At 44.6% G+C, this 26,594-nt stretch overlaps 4 protein-coding genes across 5 annotated transcripts; 2 read left to right on the top strand and 2 right to left on the bottom strand.

The window, feature by feature from the left end:
* Positions 1-1,831: 1,831 nt before the first annotated feature.
* Positions 1,832-16,272, top strand: LOC311107468 (fermitin family homolog 3-like). Its single transcript, XM_084149962.1, has 15 exons — positions 1,832-1,949; positions 2,609-2,733; positions 2,938-3,171; positions 3,356-3,472; positions 8,734-8,902; positions 9,016-9,118; positions 9,361-9,468; positions 11,239-11,373; positions 13,644-13,690; positions 13,858-13,982; positions 14,192-14,298; positions 14,458-14,679; positions 15,172-15,296; positions 15,595-15,736; positions 15,888-16,272. Exons 2-15 carry the CDS (start codon positions 2,610-2,612, stop codon positions 16,065-16,067), a joined length of 1,938 nt encoding a protein of 645 aa, XP_084006088.1. The 5' UTR covers positions 1,832-1,949; position 2,609; the 3' UTR covers positions 16,068-16,272.
* On the bottom strand, positions 16,224-19,781 carry trpt1 (tRNA phosphotransferase 1). 2 transcript variants are annotated; one of them, XM_084149964.1, is made up of 7 exons: positions 19,408-19,781; positions 18,098-18,179; positions 17,775-17,944; positions 17,366-17,543; positions 17,107-17,163; positions 16,894-17,004; positions 16,224-16,781 (listed from the first exon to the last, which is right to left on the bottom strand). In XM_084149964.1, exons 1-7 carry the CDS (start codon positions 19,468-19,470, stop codon positions 16,759-16,761), a joined length of 684 nt encoding a protein of 227 aa, XP_084006090.1. In that variant the 5' UTR covers positions 19,471-19,781; the 3' UTR covers positions 16,224-16,758. The 2 variants fall into 2 exon arrangements, with proteins under 2 accessions (XP_084006090.1, XP_084006089.1); XM_084149963.1 differs by having other exon boundaries at positions 16,224-16,684; positions 19,408-19,774.
* A 41-nt stretch (positions 19,782-19,822) lies between these two features.
* On the top strand, positions 19,823-25,263 carry LOC311107439 (zinc finger and BTB domain-containing protein 3-like). The gene is made up of 3 exons (XM_084149930.1): positions 19,823-19,849; positions 20,591-20,694; positions 21,251-25,263. Exon 3 carries the CDS (start codon positions 21,253-21,255, stop codon positions 23,074-23,076), a length of 1,824 nt encoding a protein of 607 aa, XP_084006056.1. The 5' UTR covers positions 19,823-19,849; positions 20,591-20,694; positions 21,251-21,252; the 3' UTR covers positions 23,077-25,263.
* LOC311107440 (ribonuclease H2 subunit C-like) lies at positions 24,513-26,125 on the bottom strand. The gene is made up of 5 exons (XM_084149931.1): positions 26,054-26,125; positions 25,355-25,516; positions 25,099-25,211; positions 24,706-24,825; positions 24,513-24,601 (listed from the first exon to the last, which is right to left on the bottom strand). The coding sequence occupies exons 2-5, from the start codon at positions 25,506-25,508 to the stop codon at positions 24,578-24,580; spliced, it is 411 nt and encodes a 136-aa protein (XP_084006057.1). The 5' UTR covers positions 25,509-25,516; positions 26,054-26,125; the 3' UTR covers positions 24,513-24,577.
* Positions 26,126-26,594: the final 469 nt, after the last annotated feature.

Below are 26,594 nucleotides of genomic sequence, written 5' to 3'. Positions count from 1 at the left end.
TCCTGGTAATCCGTCTGACCCTGCGGCCTTGTGAATGTAGACCTGTTTAAAGGTCTTACTCACACAGATACAGTGCCTTCGGAAAGTATTCAGACCCCTTGACTTTTTCCACATTTTGTTACGTTACAGCCTTGTTCTAAAATTGATTAAATAAATAAAACAAATCCTCAGCAATCTACACACAATACCCCATAATGACAAAGAAAAAACAGGTTTTTAGAAAATTTAGCAAATGTATTAAAAATAAAAAACTTAAATACGTTATTTACATAAGTATTCAGACCCTTTGCTATGAGACTCGAAATTGAGCTCAGGTGCATTCTGTTTCCATTGATCATCCTTGAGATGTTTCTACAACTTGATTGGAGTCCACCTTTGGTAAACTCAATTGATTGTACATTATTTGGAAAGGCACACACCTGTCTATATAAGGTCCCACAGTTGACAGTGCATGTCAGAGCAAAAACCAAGCCATGAGGTTGAAGTAATTGTCCGTAGAGCTCCGTGACAGGATTGTGTCGAGGCACAGATCTGGGGAAGGGTACCAAAACATTTCTGCAGCATTGAAATCCCCAAGAACACAGTGTCTCCATCATTCTTAAATGGAATAAGTTTTGAACCACCAAGACTCTTCCTAGAGCTGGCTGCCCGGCCAAACTGAGCAATCGGGGGAGAAGGGCCTTGGTCAGGGAGGTGACCAAGAACCCAATGGGCACTTTGACAGAGCTTTAGAGTTCCTCTGTGGAGATGGGAGAACCTTCCAGAAGGACAACCATCTCTGTAAGATGAACAGAGCAAAGTACAGAGAGATCCTTGATGAAAACCTGCTCCAGAGCGCTCAGGACCTCAGACTGGGGCAAAGGTTCACCTTCCAACAGGACAACACCCCTAAGCACACAGCCAAGACAACGCAGGAGTGGCTTCGAGACAAGTCTCTGAATGTCCTTGTGTGGCCCAGCCAGAGCCCGGACTTGAACCCGATTGAACATCTCTGGAGAGACCTGAAAATAGCTGTGCAGCAACGCTCCCCATCCAACTTGACAGAACTTGAGAGGATCTGCAGAGAAGAATGGGAGAAACTCCCCAAATACAGATGTGCCAAGCTTGTAGCGTCATAGCCAAGAAGACTCGATGCTGTAATCGCTACCAAAGGTGCTTCAACAAAGTACTGAGTAAAGGGTCTGAATACTTATGTAAGTGTGATATCTAAATTTTTTATTTTGAATAAATTAGCAAAAATGTCTAAAACCTGTTTTTGCTTTGTCATTATGGGGTATTGTGTGTAGATTGATGAGGGGAAAAAAACATTTAAATCAATTTTAGAATAAGGCTGTAACATAACAAAATGTGGAAAAAGTCAAGTGGTCTGAATACTTTCCAAAGGCACTGTATGTGATCGTATATACAAATGTAAGCAAGTTTTGAAATGATTATGTTTTAGTTTAATATTATATCTGTTTGGGCTTCTTGCGGTCAATTTGCAGTCTACAAATTATTTGTAATTATGTTCCGGCCCACTGACCATCTGCTCAATAAAAAATTGGCCCGCCGCTGAATCTAGTAGATGATCCCTGGCTTACTATATGTATCCCATGATGCCTCCCCTCCTCCCCAGACTCATACACAACCAATGAGACTGCCATACAGTCGATATAACTGAAAAACACACACACACACACACACACACACACACACAGCTAACCTCAGTGGCCGGAAACGGACAAAAGAGGAACACCCTTTTTTTGTCAGCACTGACAGATGCACTGAACATCATACATAGACCACAACTCGAGACGCAACCCAAAAGAGAGACAGAGAGGGGAAGTGTAACAGGCAGGTTTCACCAAATTATTCCAGAAGGGTAGTTTACAGACCAAGCAGAAGAACGGGGAGAGGGTATTTTGTTTATAAAGCTGCCAGAATCCCCTGCATTTTGGAAGGTGGAGAGGGTAAGATGCACAAGAGTGTGTAGCCAATGTGAGACGGACTATGTTGTGTATGAGAGTGTTTCTCCCGGGGTCTCAGAGAGAGATAGAGAAAGGTGTCTTTCTGATCGATTGTGATGTTGGAGGATGGGACAGAGGGATGGATGTGAACAGTATAGGACGGCAGAAGGCTTCTGTTCCATCTATGAGCCAAAACTCTTACTCTCCTGTACTGTGAATAGAACAAGACAACTAGTCAAGTTACAGAACGGCAGGTAGCTTAGTGGTTAAGAGCATTGTGCCAGTAACCGAAAGGTCGCTGGTTCTAATCCCCGAGCCGACTAGGTGAAAAATCTGTCGATGTGCCCTTGAGCAAGGCACTTAACCCTAATTGCTCATGTAAGTCGCTCTGGATAAGAGCGTCTGCTAAATGACAAAAAAAAAAAAAAGAATGCTTAACATAACAACATGTTGTTATTACCGTACTTGACATGACACACACACACACATATGCACACAGACACACACACAGTTGGATATTTGGAAGGATGTGGGTGTGTTTGTGTGATTGGGACTGGGAAGTGTGTTTCTGTGTCAGTCTCCTTATCATGTGACATACACACACATTTTCTGTCCTCTCCCTTCACTTGTTCCTCCCTTAATATTCTCTCTCTCTCTCTCAGTATGGCAGTGTGGGACCTGTCAGTTACGGTGGAGGACCTGGGAGCTGATGCTCCGCCCATCACTGTCAGTGTGACCTCTGACCTACACATAGGTGGGGTCATCCTCAAACTGGTGGAGAAGTCACGTGAGTCACACAAATGTTCAGATGTATGATGGAGACCAGCAGTCCCCCTACACTACACAGCTTATATCCAAAGACAGAGCACTATGTAGAGGTGATATTCACTCATACTATCCACCACAAGTAGATCCCAAAGTACTGACTGTACGGGTGATGCATGGCGGACATGTTGTGTCAGAGGGCTCACAAGTTTCCTCCCCTGTGCAGAGGTAAAGCGCGACTGGTCGGACCATGCCCTGTGGTGGGAGCAGAAGCAGCAGTGGCTCCTGCGTACGGCCTGGACCCTGGAGAAGTGTGGCATCCAGGCAGACGCTGGGCTCATCTTCATGCCCCAGCACAAGCCCCTGAGGCTGGGCCTGCCCAACGGCCTGACCCTCAGGCTCCGGGCCTGCTTCTCTGGGCCTGTGTTCCACACTGTGCTGGGTATCTGCAAGATGCTGAGTGAGTTCAGAAATAAATTATTTATTTTCTATTTTCCAGAAGTTTGTTTTAACATCAACATAACAAATTAATCCACAAACTACTACCTGACCTGCGTATAGATTGAAGTGAAAGAATGTTTGACACTCCACAAAATGCCTTTTCACCCATCCCTCCATTCTCCATCATCCCTCTCTCATTCCAGACATCCGTCGGCCAGAGGAGCTGTCCCTGCTGCGTACTGTAGAGGAGAAGAAGAAGAAGAAAGATAAAGACTTGTCAGAGGAAGTGTATGACCTCACAGAAGTGCCTCTCACCTCAGGTACACACGATGACATCATCGTGGCCCCATCGACCCGCTGACCAATCACAATATGAAGAGCAGAACCAGCATAGTTATGTTTGCTGTAGCAGTAGTAGTAGTAGTAGTAGTAGTAGTAGTAGTTGCAGTAGTAGTAGTAGTAGTAGTAGTAGTAGTAGCAGCAGTAGTTGCAGTAGAAGTAGTAGCAGTAGTAGTAGTAGTAGTAGTTGCAGTAGAAGTAGTAGCAGTAGTAGTAGTACCATTAGTAGTAGTAGTAGCAGTAGTTGCAGTAGCAGTAGTAGCAGTAGTAGTAGTTGCAGTAGCAGTAGTAGCAGTAGTAGTAATAGTAGTAGTAGCAGTAGTAGTAGTAGCAGTAGCAGTAACAGTAGTAGTAGTAGCAGTAGTAGTAGCAGCAGTAGTAGTAGTAACAGTAGTAGTAGTAGCAGTAGCAGTAGTAGCAGTAGTAGTAGTTGCAGTAGCAGTAGTAGCAGTAGTAGTAGTATTAGTAGTAGCAGTAGTAGTAGTAGCAGTAGCAGTAACAGTAGTAGTAGTAGCAGTAGTAGTAGCAGTAACAGTAGTAGTAGTAGCAGTAGTAGTAGCAGCAGTAGTAGTAGTAACAGTAGTAGTAGTAGTAGTAGTAGTAGCAGCAGTAGTAGTAGTAGCAGTAGAAGAAGTAGCAGTAGTAGTAGTAGTAGTAGCAGTAGTAGTAGTAACAGTAGCAGAAGTAGCAGTAGTGACAGTAGTAGCAGTAGTAGTAGTAGCAGTAGTAGTAGTAACAGTAGTAGTAGCAGTAGTTGCAGTAGTAGCAGTAGTAACAGTAGTAGTAGTAGTAGTAGTAGTAACAGTAGTAGTAGTAACAGTAGCAGTAGTGGTAGTTGCAGTAGAAGTAGTAGCAGTAGTAGTAGTAGTTGCAGTAGAAGTAGTTGCAGTAGTAGTAATAGTAGTAGCAGTAGTAGTAGTAGTAGCAGTAGTAGTAGTAGCAGTAGTAACAGTAGTAGTAGTAGTAGTTGCAGTAGTAGTAGTAGCAGTAGTAACAGTAGGAGTAGTAGTAGTAGCAGTAGTAGCAGTAGCAGTAGTAGCAGTAGTAGCAGTAGTAGTAGTAACAGTAGTAGTAGTAGTAGCAGTAGTAGTAGTAACAGTAGTAGTAGTAGTAGTAGCAGTAGTAACAGTAGCAGAAGTAGCAGTAGTAGTAGTAGTAGTAACAGTAGCAGTAGCAGAAGTAGCAGTAGTGGTAGTTGCAGTAGAAGTAGTAGCAGTAGTAGTAGTAGCAGTAGTAGTAGTAGCAGTAGTAGTAGTAACAGTAGCAGTAGCAGAAGTAGCAGTAGTGGTAGTAGTAGTAGCAGAAGTAGCAGTAGTAGTAGTAGTAGCAGTAGTAGTAGTAACAGTAGTAGTAGTAGTAGTAACAGTAGTAGTAGTAGCAGTAGCAGTAGAAGTAGTTGCAGTAGCAGTAGTAGCAGTAGTAGTAGTAGCAGTAGTAGTAGTAACAGTAGTAGTAGTAGCAGTAGTTGCAGTAGTAGTAGTAACAGTAGTAGTAGCAGTAGTTGCAGTAGTAGCAGTAGTAACAGTAGTAGTAGTAGTAGTAGTAGTAGTAACAGTAGTAGTAGTAACAGTAGCAGTAGTGGTAGTTGCAGTAGAAGTAGTAGCAGTAGTAGTAGTAGTTGCAGTAGAAGTAGTTGCAGTAGTAGTAATAGTAGTAGCAGTAGTAGTAGTAGTAGCAGTAGTAGTAGTAGCAGTAGTAACAGTAGTAGTAGTAGTAGTAGTAGTAGTTGCAGTAGTAGAAGTAGCTGTAGTAACAGTAGGAGTAGTAGTAGTAGCAGTAGCAGTAGCAGTAGCAGTAGCAGTAGTAGCAGTAGTAGTAGTAGCAGTAGTAGTAGTAACAGTAGTAGTAGTAGTAGCAGTAGTAGTAGTAACAGTAGTAGTAGTAGTAGTAGCAGTAGTAGTAGTAACAGTAGCAGAAGTAGCAGTAGTGGTAGTTGCAGTAGAAGTAGTAGCAGTAGTAGTAGTAGCAGTAGTAGTAGTAGCAGTAGTAGTAGTAACAGTAGCAGTAGCAGAAGTAGCAGTAGTGGTAGTAGTAGTAGCAGAAGTAGCAGTAGTAGTAGTAGTAGCAGTAGTAGTAGTAACAGTAGTAGTAGTAGTAGTAGTAGTAACAGTAGTAGTAGTAGCAGTAGCAGTAGAAGTAGTTGCAGTAGCAGTAGTAGCAGTAGTAGTAGTAACAGTAGTAGTAGTTGCAGTAGTAGTAACAGTAGTAGTAGTAGTAGTAGCAGTAGTAGTAGTAACAGTAGCAGAAGTAGCAGTAGCAGTAGTTGCAGTAGCAGTAGTAGCAGTAGTAGTAGTAGCAGTAGTAGTAGTAACAGTAGTAGTAGTAGCAGTAGTTGCAGTAGTAGCAGTAGTAGTAGTAACAGTAGTAGTAGTAGTAGTAGTAGCAGTAGTAGTAGTAACAGTAGCAGAAGTAGCAGTAGTGGTAGTTGCAGTAGAAGTAGTAGCAGTAGTAGTAGTAGTTGCAGTAGAAGTAGTTGCAGTAGTAGTAGTAGCAGTAGTAGTAGTAGTAGCAGTAGTAGTAGTAGCAGTAGTAACAGTAGTAGTAGTAGTTGCAGTAGTAGTAGTAGTAGTAGTAGCAGTAGTAGTAGTAACAGTAGTAGTAGTAGCAGTAGTAGTAGTAACAGTAGTAGTAGTAGTAGCAGTAGTAGTAGTAACAGTAGTAGTAGTAGTAGTAGCAGTAGTAGTAGTAACAGTAGCAGAAGTAGCAGTAGTGGTAGTTGCAGTGGAAGTAGTCGCAGTAGTAGTAGTAGCAGTAGTAGTAGTAGCAGTAGTAGTAGTAACAGTAGCAGTAGCAGAAGTAGCAGTAGTGGTAGTAGTAGTAGCAGAAGTAGCAGTAGTAGTAGTAGTAGCAGTAGTAGTAGTAACAGTAGTAGTAGTAGTAGTAGTAGTAACAGTAGTAGTAGTAGCAGTAGCAGTAGAAGTAGTTGCAGTAGCAGTAGTAGCAGTAGTAGTAGTAACAGTAGTAGTAGTTGCAGTAGTAGTAACAGTAGTAGTAGTAGTAGTAGCAGTAGTAGTAGTAACAGTAGCAGAAGTAGCAGTAGCAGTAGTTGCAGTAGCAGTAGTAGCAGTAGTAGTAGTAGCAGTAGTAGTAGTAACAGTAGTAGTAGTAGCAGTAGTTGCAGTAGTAGCAGTAGTAGTAGTAACAGTAGTAGTAGTAGTAGTAGTAGCAGTAGTAGTAGTAACAGTAGCAGAAGTAGCAGTAGTGGTAGTTGCAGTAGAAGTAGTAGCAGTAGTAGTAGTAGTTGCAGTAGAAGTAGTTGCAGTAGTAGTAGTAGCAGTAGTAGTAGTAGTAGCAGTAGTAGTAGTAGCAGTAGTAACAGTAGTAGTAGTAGTTGCAGTAGTAGTAGTAGTAGTAGTAGCAGTAGTAGTAGTAACAGTAGTAGTAGTAGTAGTAGTAGTAGTAGTAACAGCAGTAGCAGTAGTAGCAGTAGTAGTAGTAGCAGTAGTAGTAGTAGCAGTAGTTGCAGTAGCAGAAGTAGCAGTAGTGGTAGTTGCAGTAGAAGTAGTAGCAGTAGCAGTAGCAGTAGTTGCAGTAGAAGTAGTAGCAGTAGAAGTAGTAGCAGTAGTAGAAGTAGTAGTAGTAACAGTAGTAGTAGTAGTAGTAGTAGCAGTAGTAGTAGGAACAGTAGCAGAAGTAGCAGTAGTGGTAGTTGCAGTAGAAGTAGTAGCAGTAGTAGTAGTAGCAGTAGTAGTGGTAGTATTAGTAGTTGCAGTAGCAGTCGTAGCAGTAGTAGTAGTTGCAGTAGCAGTAGTAGCAGTAGTAGTAGTAACGGTAGTAGTAGCAGTAGTAGCAGTAGTCACAGTAGTAGTAGTAGTAGTAGTAGTAGTAGCAGTAGCAGTAGTAGTAACAGTAGTAGTAGTAGCAGCAGTAGTAGTAGTAACAGTAGTAGTAGTAGCAGCAGTAGTAGTAGTAGTAGTAGTAACAGTAGTAGTAGTAGTAGTAGCAGTAGCAGAAGTAGCAGTAGTAGTAGTAACAGTAGTAGTAGTAGTAACAGTAGTAGTAGTAGTAGTAGTAGTAGCAGTAGTAGTAGTTGCAGCAGTAGTAGTAGTAGTAGTAGTAGTAGTAGTAGTAGTAGTTGCAGTAGCAGTAGTAACAGTAGTAGTAGTAGTAGTAGTAGTAGTAGCAGTAGTAGTAGTAGCAGTAGTTGAAGTAGCAGTAGCAGTAGTTGCAGCAGCAGTAGTAGTAGTAACAGTAGCAGTAGTAGCAGTAGTTGCAGTAGAAGTAGTAGTAGCAGTAGTAGTAGTAGCAGTAGTAGTAATAACAGTAGTAGTAGTAGCAGTAGTTGCAGCAGCAGTAGTAGTAGTAACAGTAGCAGTAGTTGCAGTAGTTGCAGTAGCAGTAGTAGCAAAAGTAGTAGTAGTAGCAGTAGTAGTAGTAACAGTAGTAGTAGTATCAGTAGTTGCAGCAGCAGTAGTAGAAGTAGCAGTAGTAGCAGTAGTAGTAGTAGCAGTAAAAGTAGTTGCAGTAGCAGTAGTAACAGTAGCAGTAGTAGTAACAGTAGTAGTAGTAGCAGTAATTGCAGCAGCAGTAGCAGTAGTAACAGTAGTAGTAGTAGTAACAGTAGTAGTAGTATCAGTAGTAGTAGTAGTAGTAGCAGTAGCAGTAGCAGTAGTTGCAGTAGCAGTAGTAGCAGTAATTGCAGCAGCAGTAGCAGTAGTAACAGTAGTAGTAGTAGTAACAGTAGTAGTAGTAGCAGTAATTGCAGCAGCAGTAGCAGTAGTAACAGTAGTAGTAGTAGTAACAGTAGTAGTAGTTGCAGTAGTAGTGTTGCAGTAGCAGTAGTTGCAGTAGTTGCAGTAGCAGTAGTAGCAGTAGTTGTAGTAACAGTAGCAGTAGTAGTAGTAGCAGAAGTACATTTTACATTTACATTTTAGTCATTTAGCAGACGCTCTTATCCAGAGCGACTTACAGTTAGTGAATACTTTTTTTTTTTATACTGGCCCCCCGTGGGAATCGAACCCACAACCCTGACGTTGCAAACGCCATGCTCTATCAACTGAGCTACATCCCTGCCGGCCATTCCCTCCCCTACCCTGGACAACGCTGGGCCAATTGTGCGCCGCCCATGGGTCTCCCGGTCGCGGCCGGCTGCGACAGAGCCTGGATTCGAACCAGGATCTCTAGACCACTGCGCCACTCAGGAGTAGCAGTAGTAGTAGTAGTAGCAGAAGTAGTAGTACAATCTATATATATTCACTATATGAGCCAATATTGACCCTGTCCTGTTTCCCTTCCTACCCAGTGTCCCGCCCCTGCTTGTATAATGGAATGCCTGCCCATTTCGCTGACTCCCCTAAGACTGAGAAGGTGTACAAGATGCTGTCAGTCTCCCAGCCTGCTCCCACCCCAGAGGCTATCGCTAAGCTGTACCGCCCCGCCAGTGTGGTAGACAAGGCCCACATCCACAGCAGGTAGACATACAGACTTACAGACACTCACACGTTTCTCTGTCTCTATCTTCACTTCTCTCTGTAGTCGTCTTTCGTTCTAACTAATTTCTCTCTCTCCTATCTCTCTCTCTCAGTTGGCTGGACTCTTCTCGTTCACTGATGCAGCAGGGAGTTCAGGAGAATGACAGACTCTGGCTGCGCTTCAAATACTACTGCTTCCATGACCTGGAGCCCAAGGTTTGTGTATGTCTCTGTGTGTGTGAGTGAGTGAAATAGAGAATGGAAAGTGATAGTTTGATTGGAAATAGCCTCTAAAATAGAAGTGTGAACTCTACTCTTGAATCTGACCATCTGGGTTTCACTGCCTTGCTTCTGTGCCATCGTCTGACCTCTCTCTCTCTCTCTCTCACATCTTTTTCTCACTCTATCTTCTCTCCCCCCTTTCTCTCACCCTCCCTCCCTCCCTCCCTCCCTCTCAGTATGATGTGGTGCGTCTGACCCAGATGTATGAGCAGGCTCGCTGGGCCATCCTACTGGAGGACATAGACTGTACTGAGGAGGAGATGATGCTGTTTGGAGCTCTACAGGTACACAGGATGGACAGTATCTTCATGCTAATACCTGAACCCCAACAATCATACACTAAAAGAGAGCATCAACTGTCAAAATGAGATACTGTCATTGTAAACCAGATATACAGTGCCTTCGGAAAGTATTCAGACCCCTTGACTTTTTCCAGATTCTGTTATGTTACAGCCTTATTCTAAAATGGATTAAATAAAATAAAAACTCCTCAGCAATCTACACACAATACCCCATAATGACAAAGCAAAAACTGGTTTTTAGAAAATGTAGCAAATGTATAAAAAAAATGTAATATCATCCTTGAGATGTTTCTACAACTTGATTGGAGTCCACCTGTGGTAAATTCAATTGATTGGACATGATTTGGAAAGGCACACACCTGTCTATATAAGGTCCCACAGTTTACAGTGCATGTCAGAGCAAAAACCAAGCCATGAGGTCGAAGGAATTGTCCGCAGAGCGCCAAGACAGGATTGTGTCGAGGCACAGATCTGGGGAAGGGTACCAAAAAATGTCTGCAGCATTGAAGGTCCCCAAGAATACAGTGGCCTCCATCATTCTTAAATGGATGAAATTTGGAACCACCAAGACTCTTCCTAGAGCTGGCCGCCCAGCCATACTGAGCAATCGGGGGAGAAGGGCATTGGTCAGGGAGGTGACCAAGAACCCGATGGTCACTCTGACAGAGCTATAGAGTTCCTCTGTGGAGATAGTAGAACCTTCCAGAAGGACAACCATCTCTGCAGTACTCCACCAATCAGGCCTTTATGGTAGAGTGGCCAGACGGAAGCCACTCCTCAGTAAAAGGCACGACAGTCCGCTTGGAGTTTGCCAAAACGCCCCTAAAGACTCTCACACCATGAGAAACAAGATTCTCTGGTCTGATGAAACCAAGATTGAACTCTTTGGCCTGAATGCCAAGCGTCATGTCTGAAGGAAACCTGTCACCATCCCTACGGTGAAGCATGGTGGTGGCAGCATCATGCTGTGGGGATGTTTTTCAGTGGCAGGGACTGGGAGACTAGTCAGGATCGAGGCAAAGATGAACGGAGCAAAGTACAGAGAGATTCTTGATGAAAACCTGCTCCAAAACGCTCAGGACCTCAGACTGGGGCGAAGATTAACCTTCCAACAGGACAAAAACCCTAAGCACACAGCCAAGACAACGCAGGAGTGGCTTTGGGACAAGTCTCTGAATGTCCTTGAGTGGCCCAGCCAAAGCCCGGACTTTAACCCAATCAAACATCTTTGGAGAGACCTGAAAATAGCTATGCAGCAACACTCCCATCCAACCTGACAGAGCTTGAGAGGATCTGCAGAGAGGAATGGGAGAAACTCCCCAAATACAGATGTGCCAAGCTTGTAGCGTCATACCCAAGAAGACTCAAGGCTGTAATCGCTGCCAAAGGTGCTTCAACAAAGTACTGAGTACAGGGTCTGAATACTTATGTAAGTGTGATATTTCCGGGTTTTAAAAAAAATACAATTGCAAACATTTCGAAAAACCTGTTTTTGCTTTGTCATTATATGGTATTGTGTTGATGGGGAAAAAAACAATTTAATCAATTTTAGAATGAAGGCTGTAATGTAACAAAATGTGGAAAAAGTCAACGGGTCTGAATGCTTTCCGAATGCACTGTAACATTACCACAATCACGTACTGACATGTAACAGGCCTGTGTTGTCCTATTTCTAATGTCCTGTAAGTATAACTATGACTAACTCTCTCTTATCATCTTCAACCCCCCCCCCCCCCCCCCCCCCCCCCCCAGTACCACATCAACAAGCTGTCCCTGTCGGAGCCCCAGACGATGACCTCCAGTCCGGCCATGGATGACCTGGACTCAGCCCTACAGTGTCTGGAGGTCAAGCTGGATGGGGCAGACAGCAGCCCCCAAGACATGCTGGTCAGGAAATTATGACTCTTTATTTCACCTTACAGAAATAATAATATATTGTATTGTGAAGTCAAAATATACAGTGGGGGAAAAAAGTATTTAGTCAGCCACCAATTGTGCAAGTTCTCCCACTTAAAAAGATGAGAGAGGCCTGTAATTTTCATCATATGTACACGTCAACTATGACAGACAAATTGAGGGGAAAAAATCCAGAAAATCACATTGTAGGATTTTTTATGAATTTATTTGCAAATTATGGTGGAAAATAAGTATTTGGTCACCTACAAACAAGCAAGATTTCTGGCTCTCACAGACCTGTAACTTCTTCTTTAAGAGGCTCCTCTGTCCTCCACTCGTTACCTGTATTAATGGCACCTGTTTGAACTTGTTATCAGTATAAAAGACACCTGTCCACAACCTCAAACAGTCACACTCCAAACTCCACTATGGCCAAGACCAAAGAGCTGTCAAAGGACACCAGAAACAAAATTGTAGACCTGCACCAGGCTGGGAAGACTGAATCTGCAAAAGGTAAGCAGCTTGGTTTGAAGAAATCAACTGTGGGAGCAATTATTAGGAAATGGAAGACATACAAGACCACTGATAATCTCCCTCGATCTGGGGCTCCACGCAAGATCTCACCCTGTGGGGTCAAAATGATCACAAGAACGGTGAGCAAAAATCCCAGAACCACACGGGGGGATCTAGTGAATGACCTGCAGAGAGCTGAGACCAAAGTAACAAAGCCTACCATCAGTAACACACTACGCCGCCAGGGACTCAAATCCTGCATTGCCAGACGTGTCCCCCTGCTTAAGCCAGTACATGTCCAGGCCCGTCTGAGGTTTGCTAGAGTGCATTTGGATGATCCAGAAGAGGATTGGGAGAATGTCATATGGTCAGATGAAACCAAAATATAACTTTTTGGTAAAATCTCAACACGTCGTGTTTGGAGGACAAAGAATGCTGAGTTGCATCCAAAGAACACCATACCTACTGTGAATCATGGGGGTGGAAACATCATGCTTTGGGGCTGTTTTTCTGCAAAGGGACCAGGATGACTGATCCGTGTAAAGGAAAGAATGAATGGGGCCATGTATCGTGAGATTTTGAGTGAAAACCTCCTTCCATCAGCAAGGGCATTGAAGATGAAACGTGGCTGGGTCTTTCAGCATGACAATGATCCCAAACACACCGCCCGGGCAACGAAGGAGTGGCTTCGTAAGAAGCATTTCAAGGTCCTGGAGTGGCCTAGCCAGTTATTGTTATTGACCAAATACTTATTTTCCACCATAATTTGCTAATAAATTCATTAAAAATCCTACAATGTGATTTTCAGGAATTTTTTTCCTCATTTTGTCATTCACCATCGAGAGCATCCTGACTGGTTGCATCACCGCCTGGTATGGCAACTGCTTGGCCTCTGACCGCAAGGCACTACAGAGGGTAGTGCGTACGGCCCAGTACATCACTGGGGCAAAGCTCCCTGCCATCCAGGACCTCTATACCAGGCGGTGTCAGAGGAAGGCCCTCAAAATTGTCAAAGACTCCAGCCACCCTAGTCATAGACTGTTCTCTCTGCTACCGCACGGCAAGCGGTACCGGAGTGCCAAGTCTAGGTCCAAAAGACTTCTCAACAGCTTCTACCCCCAAGCCATAAGACTCCTGAACAGCTAATCATGGCTACCCGGACTATTTGCACTGCCCCCCCACCCCATCCTTTTTACGCTGCTGCTACTCTGTTAAGTATTTATGCATAGTCACTTTAACTCTACCCACATGTACATATTACCTCAACTACCTCTACTAGCCGGTGCCCCCGCACATTGACTCTGCAACGGTACCCCCCTGTATATATAGCCTCCCTACTGTCACTTTATTTTACTGTATATATAGCCTCCCTACTGTCACTTTATTTTACTTCTGCTCTTTTTTTCTCAACACTTTTTTGTTGTTGTTGTTTTATTCTTACTTTTTTTGTTTAAAATAAATGCACTGTTGGTTAAGGGCTGTAAGTAAGCATTTCACTGCAATGTCTGCACCTGTTGTATTCGGCGCATGTGACCAATAAAATTTGATTTGATTTGATTTGACTAAATACTTTTTTTCCCCCACTGTATGTGTTTGTGAATATGTATTTCAGTTATGTATTTTAGTTATAAATAAATAAAGTAGTCTAAGTAGAATGACATTATAAAATTATATCGACACAGTAACAAGATGCCTATTTGAAAAGTCAGACATGGAATCATTAGCATCTTGCTTTGTCTTCCACACAGGAGAACCTGACTGCCCCAGAGCTGAATGATTATTTAAAGATATTCCGGTAAGATCCGGCATTTATGTGAAAAAAATTCTGATTCCTAATTTCCCTACTCTATATTTAGAATGGAACACACCAAATCACACACACACACAAACATGCATAATCAGCACACACACACCCAGCATGTGAAGGATAATAACAGTAATAACAGTGTACTTCTGTTTCAGGCCCAAGAGGTTGACTCTGAAGGGATACAAGCAGTACTGGTTCAAGTTTAAGGATGCCTCCATCTCCTACTATAAGAGCAAAGAGGACAGCCTGGGAGAACCCATTCAACAGATCAACCTCAAAGGTATGAAGCACACACTTAGGGAGAATCTCAATTGCATTTCCTTGATTTCTTGCATCCTCTCTCCTGGCCTCTTTCTCAAAACCCATTGGATGAGAAGGTCAGAGGAGAAGGAATCAAGGAAATGCAATTGAGATTCTCCCTTAGATCCATTGTATTTTGTCTCTTTCACCTGCTTATACACACAGTACAATGACCGTATACCTTTTCAGGCTGTGAGGCCGCTCCAGATGTGAACGTCGCTGGACAAAAGTTCTGCATCAAACTTTTGATTCCAGCTCCAGAGGGCATGAACGAGGTCTACCTGCGCTGTGAAAATGTGGGTTACACACACACAAACGTACACTGCCAGATACATGAGTAGTACATTTCTTACAATATAAGATCCACAATAAATCCAAGATCTTGCCCATGACTGAAGTATACCTCTCTCTATCTCGCTCTCTCTCTCTCTCGCTCGCTCGCTCTCTCTCTCTAGGAGGAGCAGTATTCCAGGTGGATGGCAGCGTGTCGACTGGCCTCTAAAGGGAAGAGTCTGGCAGACAGCTCGTTCCAGAGCGAGGTCCAGAGCATCCGCTCCTTCCTGGCCATGCAGCAGACCAACCCCAACACACACAACACACACACCGACGACAGCATGAGCATCAACACACACAGTCTGGTGTCTCCACGCTACAGCAAGAAGTACAAGGTCAAACAGGTACCAAGTAGAGATGAACATCTTCATCATCATGTGTGGACCAATGATAAACCCTGATGAACTACATAATGATATACAGGTAACTGCATAGATTATACAAGTGTCTGGAACTCTATTGGAGGGATGTGACACCATTCTTCCACGAGAAATTCCATTAGTTTTTGTTGATGATGGTGTAAAACGCTGTCTCAGGCACTGCTCCAGAATCTCCCATAAGTGTTCAATTGGGTTGAGATCTGGAGACTGAGACAGCCATGGCATATGGCTTAGATCGTTTTGTGTATTAATTGGTGTTTACCTTGCCCGGAAAATGCAACCCACACCATGAGAGCTGCCAGAACCTTAATTTACTCAAGTGTTTCCTTTATTTTGGCAGTTACCATTATATCAAACACAGTACAACTCAGTTGAGTCACTTGAGAGACCATTATATCTCCCTCTAACCCCACATAATATAACCTTGACTCTCTCTCTCTCTTTGGCCATGCCCAGTTGACCCCTCGTATCCTGGAGGCATTTCAGAACGTGGCTCAACTCTCCCTGACCGACGCCCTCCTCCGCTTCCTCCAGATCTGGCAGGCCCTGCCAGACTTTGGCATCTCCTTCATGGTGGTGAGGTAAGGAGGATCTGGCAACCCAGTGTATTACACATTTCACAGTGAGGCTAGTCTCGGTACCTAGAACCAAATATTGCGTGCACTAGCTAGGCAGTTACCTCAATTTACATTTATGTTTAATCTATCACCAAAGATTAGTGGGAGGCTAAGGGCTTGTCTAAGGATAAGTTGTTGTGGTGAACTTGAGTCTAGTGGCTGATCTAATGATAAGTTGTGGTGAAGTTGAGTCTAGTGGCTGGTCTAATGATAAGTTGTTGTGGTGAAGTTGAGTCTAGTGGCTGATCTCTGACCCGTTTAGGTTCAAGGGCAGCAGGAAGGACGAGGTGCTGGGCATCGCCCCCAACCGTCTGATCTGTATCGACCTGGGGGTGGGATACGTGGTCAAGACCTGGCGCTACAACAACATGAGGCAGTGGAACGTCAACTGGGACAAACGACAGGTGACCTGACCTGTCAATCAATCAAACAATCAATCAAAATGTTCACATAATCTACATAGCCAAATACACACTGAACACTGTATCCCTTTTTCCTGGTCATTTAGCATTTGCTCATCTTTTCTATGTGTGTGTGTGTGCTACTAACCCTCAGGTGACCATAGAGTTTGATGAGAACGTGAACATAGCATTCAGTTGTGTGACGGCTGACTGTCAGATCGTCCATGAGTTCATTGGAGGCTACGTCTTCATGTCGACACGCAGCCTTGAGCAGAGCGACACGCTCAACGAAGAGCTCTTCCACAAGCTGACAGGGGGCCACGAGGCTCTGTGACACCCTCACTCCACCCAGTGCTGCTGCAGCAGCCTTGAAGATAAATGACAACCAGTCCACCCTGGGATGCTAAAATACATGGGAGTTGATTGTTCAATAATTCAAGGAAGAGGTGACCCATGAATATAGTGTTATGGAAAATTATTAACAATGTAATGAATTGTCAATTCTGAAATCCAGAATTAAATATGTTTATTGACATATATAAAAACAGTTGACAGGTGTTTTAATTTCCAGATGAGGCATTTGGCTTGATGGTTGTGTCCTTAAGAGTATGGTGGCAGAGTTTCCTGAAATGTGACTAACTGCACAGGAAGCCACAGGCAGGCAGTGTGTGTGTTCCTATCTCTGTGGAACAGTGGAGACTGTCTGTTGGCTAACCCACAACTTGTACCTGCTGGTTGCCATCTGATAGCATCCTCTTGTGTCTTTGTCATGTGACAGTGTTGTCAGGAATACCAGTCAGTCTCTGTGCCTGTACTGTGGCCTGTATGGTAATAGAGCTGTTGTTGAGTTGTTGTTGAAGGTGTTTTCAGTCTCACAGTCTTATTCACCCAGAGTCTTCAGGGTGCTGGTCTCAAACAGTATCGGTTACCATGGAAACAGTCTAGACAGAACTGGAAATCAACAGACGTCTGGTAACACATTCAGCCATGTCTTTTACCTCCAAAGCACAGATAAGCCTCTTCACCTACTCCAGTTGCAGAATACTCTCTGAAACAGAAGATTTCTATAATTTGTCAATATTCACTTCCCTCTCTATCCATCATCCCTCCCATCTAACATCCTTCCCCTCATGAGTGTGTGTCATGTGTGAGGTACTCACGTGTGGGTCTTAGTTTTAGGGCACGGCTGAAGTATCGGGGATGTAGTTTCCCCTCAGTATCCCCAGGTGTCAGCAATACACTGTTCTCCGACCAGAAGAACTGGATACCCTCTGCACAAGAAACAAAAACACATAAAGAAAAATATGCATTTAGACATGAGAGCACTACAATGGCAGCACTCTGCTACTGTAAATGACCTCGGTTGCTCTTACCAGACAATGCTTTGGGGACGTCAATGAATATGGCCAGGTCACAGTCTCTCCTCATGCCTGGAGCAAAAGGCACAAAAGGGAGCCCATCTATGAGAGGTTCTATGGGGAGTTTCCCAGACCCAGATTAAGCCAATTCCGGGACTAAAAGCACTTTAGGAAATCCTTCATTGAGCATGCTTTTAAACCCAGGAGTAGGCTATGATCAAGGAGTATTTGGGCCAAAATACTTTCACAGTGCTCTCTCCCCCATCTCTCTTACCGCTGATGACCCCGTCCTCCCCCGGTAGGCCCAGGGCCAGGTGTATGTGTGTTCTGTTCATGCGGCTGAGGCCCTGGGAGCGGATGGAGGGCCAGAGGCGGAGATAGGAGCCATGGATCCCCTCCCTGGGACAGTCAGGAGAACCAGGCTGCACAGCCTTCAGGTCCAGATCACACACCTGCCCAGACAGACACACAGCAGACCCTTACTACTGACACTAGACCTGGCACTGTTTTGTCATTGTTTATGACCACGTCATGCGCCACCTAGGGATGCGTCAGAACTGGCACCCTATTCTCTATAGTGCACTACTCTTGACCCTAAGTGGGCTGAGCTCTGGCCAAAAGTAGTGCACTATTTTGGAAATAGGGTGCCACATTTCCAGCACAGCCCTAGATTTTTTTCCTACCTGCACAGAATGTCCCTGATTGGCTCGGATCTGCAGCCGCCCGTCCTCAGGGTGTGGGCAGAGCTTGAATCGCTGCTTGTCATTGGTGGCCACAACTCTCTTCACGTCCTCCAATGAGAAGGAGTGGAACTGTGCATGAGCCAGTAGGTCCTCCACAAATAGGAAGCCATCTAGGGACAATGAGGGAGAACATTATTATTCAGACCTAAATGAGGAGTACAGATTGTAGATTGCATGTAATGTTTATTGTGCAGCAATATGAAATGCTGGTAAAGTGATATTATAAGCTAGACAAAATGCAGCTAAATAAACTGCATTTCTACCAGGATTCATGTGAAGTCCCATCTGATTGGCTCCATGGCGCAGGGCAAAGGAAAGAGACTTGGACAGGCTGACATCCTTGTCCTGAAAGGCAACACATGTACACTGGTGGTGACCCACACAAGAAAATACTACAGTATAGTTTAAATACTATATTATAAACTGGGTCGTTCGAGCCCTGAATGCTGATTGGCTGACAGCCATGGTATATCAGACCGTATAAAATGGGTATGACAAAACATTTATTTAATTACGTTGGTAACCAGTTTATAATAGCAATAAGGCACCTCGGGGGTTTGTGCTGTATCGCCAATATACCATGGCTAAGGGCTGTGCCTAAGAACAGCCCTTAGGCGTGGTATATTGGCCATATACCACACCTCCTCGGGCCTTATTGCTTAAGTATTCACTGTAGTGTTTTTACAGACTTTAGTCCAACAATACTGTAGTGTATACTGTAGTAATTACAGTTACCTATAGTATAAATACTGCAGTAAAAGAAAACGGTAGTATATACTATAGTAATGAATTTAGTGTTTTTACGGATTGTAGTATACTGTAGTATTTACTGTAGTGTTTTTGCGTACATTACTGTAGTACAATAATGTACGCATTCGGTCTTCAACGAGGTTGGTTATACTTCCTTACCGTCAAAAAAAGTTTTTGAAATGTTCGATGTCTTAACTGTCTAGTGATTATTAGCGAGCTGGACTGTCAAGAAACTGTATGAGCTGTATGAATGTAGGTCCATTGACTGCGCACAGTGGTTATTAGCGAGCTGGACAGTCAAGAAACTGTATCAATATAGGTCCATTATCATTTCTACACAGTTTCGGCCCGTTTGTTTGACACCCCTGCTATAGTAGGCATATTTCCTGCTAATGCTGGTACTGTTGTTGTTTTATTATCTTTGACATAGCAGTGGAAGTTTTCTCCTTCAGGGAACCTACTGGAGAAATACTAAAATAGCTCATTTTCCATAACCTGTAGGTAGGACAGGGGTCTGACTCAGAGCTTCTGCTCTTTCTATAACCTGTAGGGGAAACAATATCTCCAGATGCTTTCCAGTAACCCTGCTACTAGCTAGAATAGAACAGAATAACCATACGTCTAGTCCGAACTAGGAAACTCGGGAGTTTCTGATTAGCTTATTCGTTGAACGCGGCACGTGATTAACTACAACTAGTTAGCGAGTCATAATTTCCGAGTTTTCTAGTTCCGACTAGCATGTAAAGCGGCACTGGAGAAGGGACAAGGAAAGATAGAAATAGGGCACAGCTCAAAAGGGACTAATATCAGTCTCTTCTCTTACCTCTACACGATTACCTCGCCTCCCCCTTCCTCCTCTTCCACGTCCTCTTCCTCCACGGTCCATTTACAGTTATTTCTGTCGGTTCAATGTGGAATGGATCTCTCTCAACTCTCATTACAGTAGGCTACACAGCAAGGCAAGCTACCACAATGATTCAAATGGTATGGTGCCCAACATGCCTACTAAACATGCCTATTGCCATGCGTACTAAAGATAAGTTCGCACATTCAAAGCGCAAATGTTGAACGTAAGCACAAGCAACCACTGTGGTTGTAAAACTCACTGGCAAAATATACATTGACATATATGGTAAAAACAGCACGAAATGTAAACAAGCAGGCACATTCCACTTCCACTTTGTTCAGACACCAACCAGTAGGTGGCAGTAAGTGACTTTAGCTCTTTGTTTTGTGTCAAAGGAAAGAGGGTACGTCTTTAGCAGGTAAGAATATATTGTAGCAGCTGGCCAATGATTGAGTTAAATATAACAATTATGTTTCTAACTATATTTTGGTACAAGTCCCGATAGCCTTTATCAAGTGATATGAAACATGTTTATTTAGAGTACGGGCATAATTCAGTGTCAGCAAGTTAAAGTTAGCTAGCTAACATTGGGCCAGCTAGCATCAAAACAGCTGTAAACCTCGCATAACTGGTAAATATTAAAATACATGAATCACTCATGTTTATCGTGCACTTACTCGCTACTAAGAACTTGTAATGTTTTCAAGTGATGAACAACAGTGCTTGGTGTGTAGCTATCGAAAATGACTGATAGTTCTGTCTTGCCTGCAGCGCTTGTCGGGAAGAGAAGCATTGAGAGTTTTCTTGCCTTCATGCATACATGGAGGGGAACCAGAGCCTGAGGATTAAGCCTAAAGTCGTAGGCGATAGCCTCTTAGAATCCTAGAGTTTAATACTTATACACTCGTCTCTAACATGTAGGCTCAGCGTTCTTGAACAGTCCCATTACAAGTCAGAAGCGTTACTAGCCCGCTGGTCTGTAAATGGTTGGTATTTCCGGTTTTTATTTTCGATACTGATTATGGACGCGCCTAACCGAACCACACAGCTGATTGCAAGGAAACATGCTTCGGGCGACAATGTTCGGTTACATTCTGCTATTGTTGACATATTGTGCATCACCTGCAATGCATTAAGAGATTTAAAATACAATTGACAGACCCTACCGGCGCTGCAAGAAATCGGGAAAACAACCCTTTCCTGTGGATACCCTACCTCCACCTCCTACCGCCAAAAGGACCAACAGCATGAACAACCGGTAAAGTAAGTGTAAATATAATTGCATTGGCTTGTAGAGACTATTGCATATTTTTTAGGGCGACTTCAGTCAGACTGATAATCCATGGAGTAACCATGGTAACAGTCTGATGTTTAGAAAAGGGAGGCGAGTCCAACCAGACTTCTCTGAAGCAGACTGATTGCCAGTGTGAGGGAGCACATTTCAACACTCCAGTAGGTACTTAACTGGTTCTTTGTTTCTTACATGTTCAGGCTCTGTCGCAGCCGGCCGCGACCGGGAGACTCATGGGCGGCGCACAATTGGCCCAGCGTCGTCCAGGGTAGGGGAGGGAATGGCCGGCAGGGATGTAGCTCAGTTGATAGAGCATGGCGTTTGCAACGCCAGGGTTGTGGGTTCGATTCCCACGGGGGGCCAGTATAAAAAAATATATATATGTATTCACTAACTGTAAGTCGCTCTGGATAAGAGCGTCTGCTAAATGACTAAAATGTAAATGTAATGCTATCCATCAGATCCCCTTGTAACTCATTCTCTCTCTCTCTGCCTTCTCTCTTTCTCTATGTCCCCCTCTCCCTCCAGTAATGGAGTTCCCCCAGCACTCCCTGCAGCTCCTGTCAGGTCTGCGTTCTCAGCGTCAGCGTGGGTTCCTGTGCGACTGCACCGTCCTCGTGGGTTCCTCCCATTTCCTGGCCCATCGGGCTGTCCTGGCCTCATGCTCTCCATTCTTCCACATGTTCTACTCCGATCCCCCAGGGGCCGCTGGTGCCGGCAGGGCCAGCTCGGTCACGCTGGACGGGGATATCGTGACAGCAGCGGCATTCGGCCTGTTGTTAGACTTCATGTACGAAGGCGTGCTGCGGCTGGAGGCCCCTCCCCCAGCAGAGGACGTGCTGGCGGCAGCGAGCTTCCTCCACATGAACGAGGTGGTCCGGGTGTGTAAGAGACGGCTACAGCACCGACCGCCACCGGCTGAGGCAGACAGCACGCGCCCGGAGGAGAGCGGAGTGGCAGCTGTGGGTGGTAGTGGACCCGGAGTCGGCATGGCAACAGGAGCTGCCAAAGCGGTGGCCATGGCAATGTCAGTGTCTCAGTGTCCGTCAATGCAGAGAAACCAGTTGGGCTGTTCTACAAGGTCAGACAGGAGGGTGGAGGTTCAGGCGCACGCCCCTCTGAGTCCAGACATGGCCGACACCACCCAGCCGGGCATGGACCACACTCTCACTCATGTGGGTGAGCTGGTTACCCTCTCCTCCGGTCCCACTCTCAGGCTGGGGGGTCAGGGAGAGGGTCAGGGGGGCTCAGCCCTCTGTAGCCCCTGCAGCTCCACAGAGTCATACAGTTACAGCAGCCACCATCGCCAGCCCTCTTTATCAGCAGCATCATCATCATCAGTGGTACCTGTGACCCAGACTGATGGCTCCAGCTCCATGGTGAGGATACTGACCCAGTCCGACCACAGCAGCTCCTCCAGCCCAGAACAGGACAGCCATGACCCTGTCTCTGACAACAAGAGCACAGTCATCACACCAGGCATACAATGCCAGCAGCATGGTCTCAGTATCAACACACACCCTCAGATTAGAATACAGCATCCACAGTCACTCCACCTCACCTCACCTCCCAACCTGAACCTTGTAACCCATCAAGACCAAACCTCGGCCCTGTCCAGGCCTGAAGGGCTGCAGCAGGGTGGGTCAGAGAGGGAGAGGGGGGAGGCTAGTGAATACTCTAACATGGGGACTGTGGGAGTGGAGGAGCCCCTGGCAGGGAGAGGAGAAGTGGTGGAGGTGGAGCAGGAGGATGTGGTAAAGATAAAGGTGGAGGCCATAGTGATCTCAGACGAGGAGTTTGAGGAGATGGAAGGAGTGCTGATGAGGAGAGGAATAGAGGGGAGAGAACGAGGGATGATGGAGGTAGAGGACAGGAATGACTTTGATGATAATAACCACGGAGACGAACTGAACAACCCCCACTTACTCCCTTTTCACCCCCACCACGCCTTACTCCAGATGACCCACTCCCACCCCTCTGAGCCTCTCTCCTTCCCCCTCTCCCCCTCCGGACCCGGCACCACCTCCTCTGACGTTCCCCCTTTCCCATCCTCCCTCTTTCCCTCTGTGGGCCAACATTCTGACCAGCCCGTCTACTTCCAGGATTCCATGGGGAACTATGTTGAGGATGTCCCAACGTGCAGCGTCTGCGGGAAGACATTCTCGTGCGCGTACACCCTGAGGCGACACGCCATCGTGCATACGCGCGAGCGCCCCTATGAGTGCCGCTACTGTTACCGTAGCTACACGCAGTCAGGTGACCTGTACCGCCACATTAGGAAGGCTCATGACTCCAGCCTGCCGGCCAAACGCAGTAAAGGAGACACTGAGGAGGGCCAGCCTCCACACAGCTAACACACACAGCTAGCTGTATACTTCTCCATACTACAGAGAATGACACATTATTTATGCCTTCCCCCTTCCAACACCAGACATCCTGGTCTTGCATGTCCGTGGCAATGATCTGGGATACTTTCAAAATGACCTTCCAAATGATCTGGGATACGTCAGAGGCCCAGACCTAGTGTGCAGGTTGAGTGAGGATTTAGACGTTTCCCTCCACCAGGATCATCTTTTCAGACATAGTGGTGCGACAGGTGGAGCGTGCCAGACATGCCCATGCCCGGGATTGAGCAGACCTGGCACTCGGTCAACTAGCTGGGTCTGCATTCCTGAGGGACAGGGGCCAGTGGTGTTTTAGCTATTTTAAATGGGCCTTTCATGACTTTTGTCTTTTACATATTTATCTGTACCAGTTGTCTTACTATGACCTCAGTGCCAAAATAATTTGTGTACCTTACTACAGGTAACTGCCAAAATAAATGAAACACTTGAGTAAATAAGGGATACAAAGTATATTGAAAGCAGGTGCTTCCACACAGGTGTGGTTCCTGAGTTACTTAAGCAATAACATCCCATCATGCTTAGGGACATGTATAAAAATGCTGGGCAGGCCATTATTTTGCCTACCATGGCTATGCCCCCATAGGATGACAATGCCCCCATCCACAGGGCACAAGTGGTCACTGAATGGTTTGATGAGCATGAAAACGATGTAAACCATATGCCTTGGCCATCTCAGTCACCAGATCTTAATCCAATTGAACACTTATGGGAGATTCTGGAGCGGCGCCCGAGTCAGCATTTTCCACCACCATCAACAAAGTACCAAATTATGGAATTTATTGTGGAAGAATGGTGTCGCATCCCTCCAATATAGTTCCAGACACTTGTAGAATTTATGCCAAGGTGCACTGAAGCTGTTCTGGCTCGTGATGGCCCAACGCCCTATTAAGACACTATGTTGGTGTTTCCTTTATTTTGGCAGCTACCTGTATGTTAGGACATATTCCAGATTAAAATCGGCAGTTGTCAAGGGTACAGTTTTTGTCAACGTTAATAGCGTAAAATTATCTGTACTATATAGAAGTCTCCATTGTTGCCAACTTTTACGATTGGCTGAATATCACTACTACTTCATTGCTGTGAATAGAACATGGACAGTTCTTTAGTCCACATATCTAGATATTTCCTTCCATTGGAGTACTGTTTAGTAAATGACTTCCAACACGATCTGTATCACAATGGCCTATAATATGAGTATAATTGTTGACAGAAATATACAACAAAAAGAACATGGTACAATAGTTACAGAAGTCACAAGAAGAAGCAAGCACAATTCACCCCTATGGATCTGTAAAAGATAGACACAATGTCCACTACAACACTAGGGACTGTTCTACCTATTGTCTGTCCATAATTCCTATTTTCACAAGCTAAGCAATGGCAGTCTTCGGGCTCCAGCAGTAAAATTAGGGTAGGGAAGGGATTGATCTTTGCTTTGGCCTCTTCTGTGTCAGTCATCCACTGGCCCGTGTATCTGTCAAAGATGAATCATGTGTTGTTATTACTTATGGGCCACGTATGGTAATGCATGCTAATGGTGCTCTTCTCTTAAAACAAATTCTTGTTTTGCACACTCACCGCTTCTGCCAGATCCGGCCAGGCCATTGCCATGATGATACCGTCATCAGAGTTGGGCGGAGTCTCGAGGTTCCAGTAGGTGACGTTATGGAACACTGAAGACACCTTCACTGTCCTGTCCTGGACACACACATTACCTCACATATAACATTACTGTAAGTGTGTGAAGAGTTTAAATATGCAGTATGGTGTTATACAGTATGTGTGTCCCTGCTGCAGACAATGGAAAAGGAAGTGTATCATATTTCCTGGTTGGTGTGTGGATTTTGGTCAGTGATTACAGATAGATTTGAGCAGATTCTGACAGCATTCCTTTTGAGTTGTTGACCTGCTATGGTACATTATGTTGATGTTGGTCAGACAGTGATGATTTTGGCAGCATTTATTGTTTACCTCCTGGTCAGAGCCTGGTTTGTTGACCTCTCTTAGCACCAGGCCTGTGTAGCCCTGCGGACAGCTGACCTCCTGACCTTTTAACCCACGACCCCTGAACGACACAGTTTTCTCTGTGGGAAATGTGGAAGAGACACAATTTGTATTAAAGTAATCTACACACAGCACTAGGTACTCTTTGTGACATCAGATGTTGGTCTTCCACGACGGTTTATGTACAGAATGCATGCATGCAGCTACTGCTGTCTCAACATACCGTGTTTTCGGTCTTTGATGGTGGCTGTAAAGAACTGGGACACCTCTGCTGGCCCGTCGTGCTCTATCTCACAGGGTAGCAGGTGAACAGGGTGGCGTTCTGCCTGGCTCACCGAGTCCAGCTGTAACGTGGTCACACTGCAATTGGATGACATCCTGAAAGCTAGGGGCAAAATGTCAGAAAAAAGGATATGCCCATATTCACTATTATAGATGACAATACATTCCCTTTATGGGCCCATCACACGTTGTTCCTGTGTTTATATTTCGCGGCTGTTACTTCCCACTTCCTCTCTCTCTTGCAACGTCATTTGAGTAGTCGGGATTTAGCGCAAAGACACACCTTGCTCAGAACAGAAGGCAAGTTAGCTGGCTATGTCACTGATCTTCCTTTCTAGTATACCCCTCTGCGGATTTCAGTTTTAAGGAAAATGTATGCACTGCAGTGAATTTTCAAAAAGGACTATCATTGGCAAACCTATGATAACCGTATAATTGTGCAGACGCTAGCTAGCTTGTTGACTAGCTAGCTTGTTGGACTGATTCCCTTGCTCAGCCTGCAAGATAGATTTTCTGGGGCACTTTCACAAACAAAAATATTCGAAACATTTGGTTAAGAATATTGATACAGTGTGTAGACTGAAAAACACATTTACACTATATAGAAAATACTGTCATAAACAGATATTTCATTAGCTACCTTTCAATGGTCCAGATTTCTAATGTTTTCCTCCAACTTCCATGTGCAAGTGAACTTCGACGTGATTGGATAAGAGCGTCTTCTTCACCGCAAAAATATATATTTTTGGCGCGTGCAGTCTCAACTCATTTGGGGTATGCTGCCCCCTACTGTACTGGAGTAGTAATGATATGTCTCGTCAATCTAAAAACAGCATTTTCAAAATTATATTTTTAATAACATTCATATAATTTATTTTCAATGCATCTTGACATTAGATAAGGAATTTTCATTTTATGTGTTGTGGATGTCATTTTCAAGTGTATAGGATTTAAGAGTCTGGCATTAGTATTGCAGTCACTCATATCTTGCTGAGGTTTTAGGTGAACTGGAACACGCAGCTTGTCAGTCATAGAAGTGATCAAAATGTTCTGAGTCTGTGTCCTGATTGGCTCCTTTCTTTTTGTCGAGTGCTTTTACTTCAGATAAACTGTCCAAGTCTTAAACTATGGCTATAAAGACACATAGCACAGGTTAGGTTATAAGTAGTGCATATTACTGA

This window comes from Coregonus lavaretus, assembly GCF_964263955.1.
Source record: "Coregonus lavaretus genome assembly, chromosome: 32".
In the NCBI taxonomy this organism is placed as follows: domain Eukaryota; kingdom Metazoa; phylum Chordata; class Actinopteri; order Salmoniformes; family Salmonidae; genus Coregonus; species Coregonus lavaretus.
Note: the sequence above shows the minus strand (reverse complement) of the source record. Positions and strands in the feature narration are given on the sequence as shown.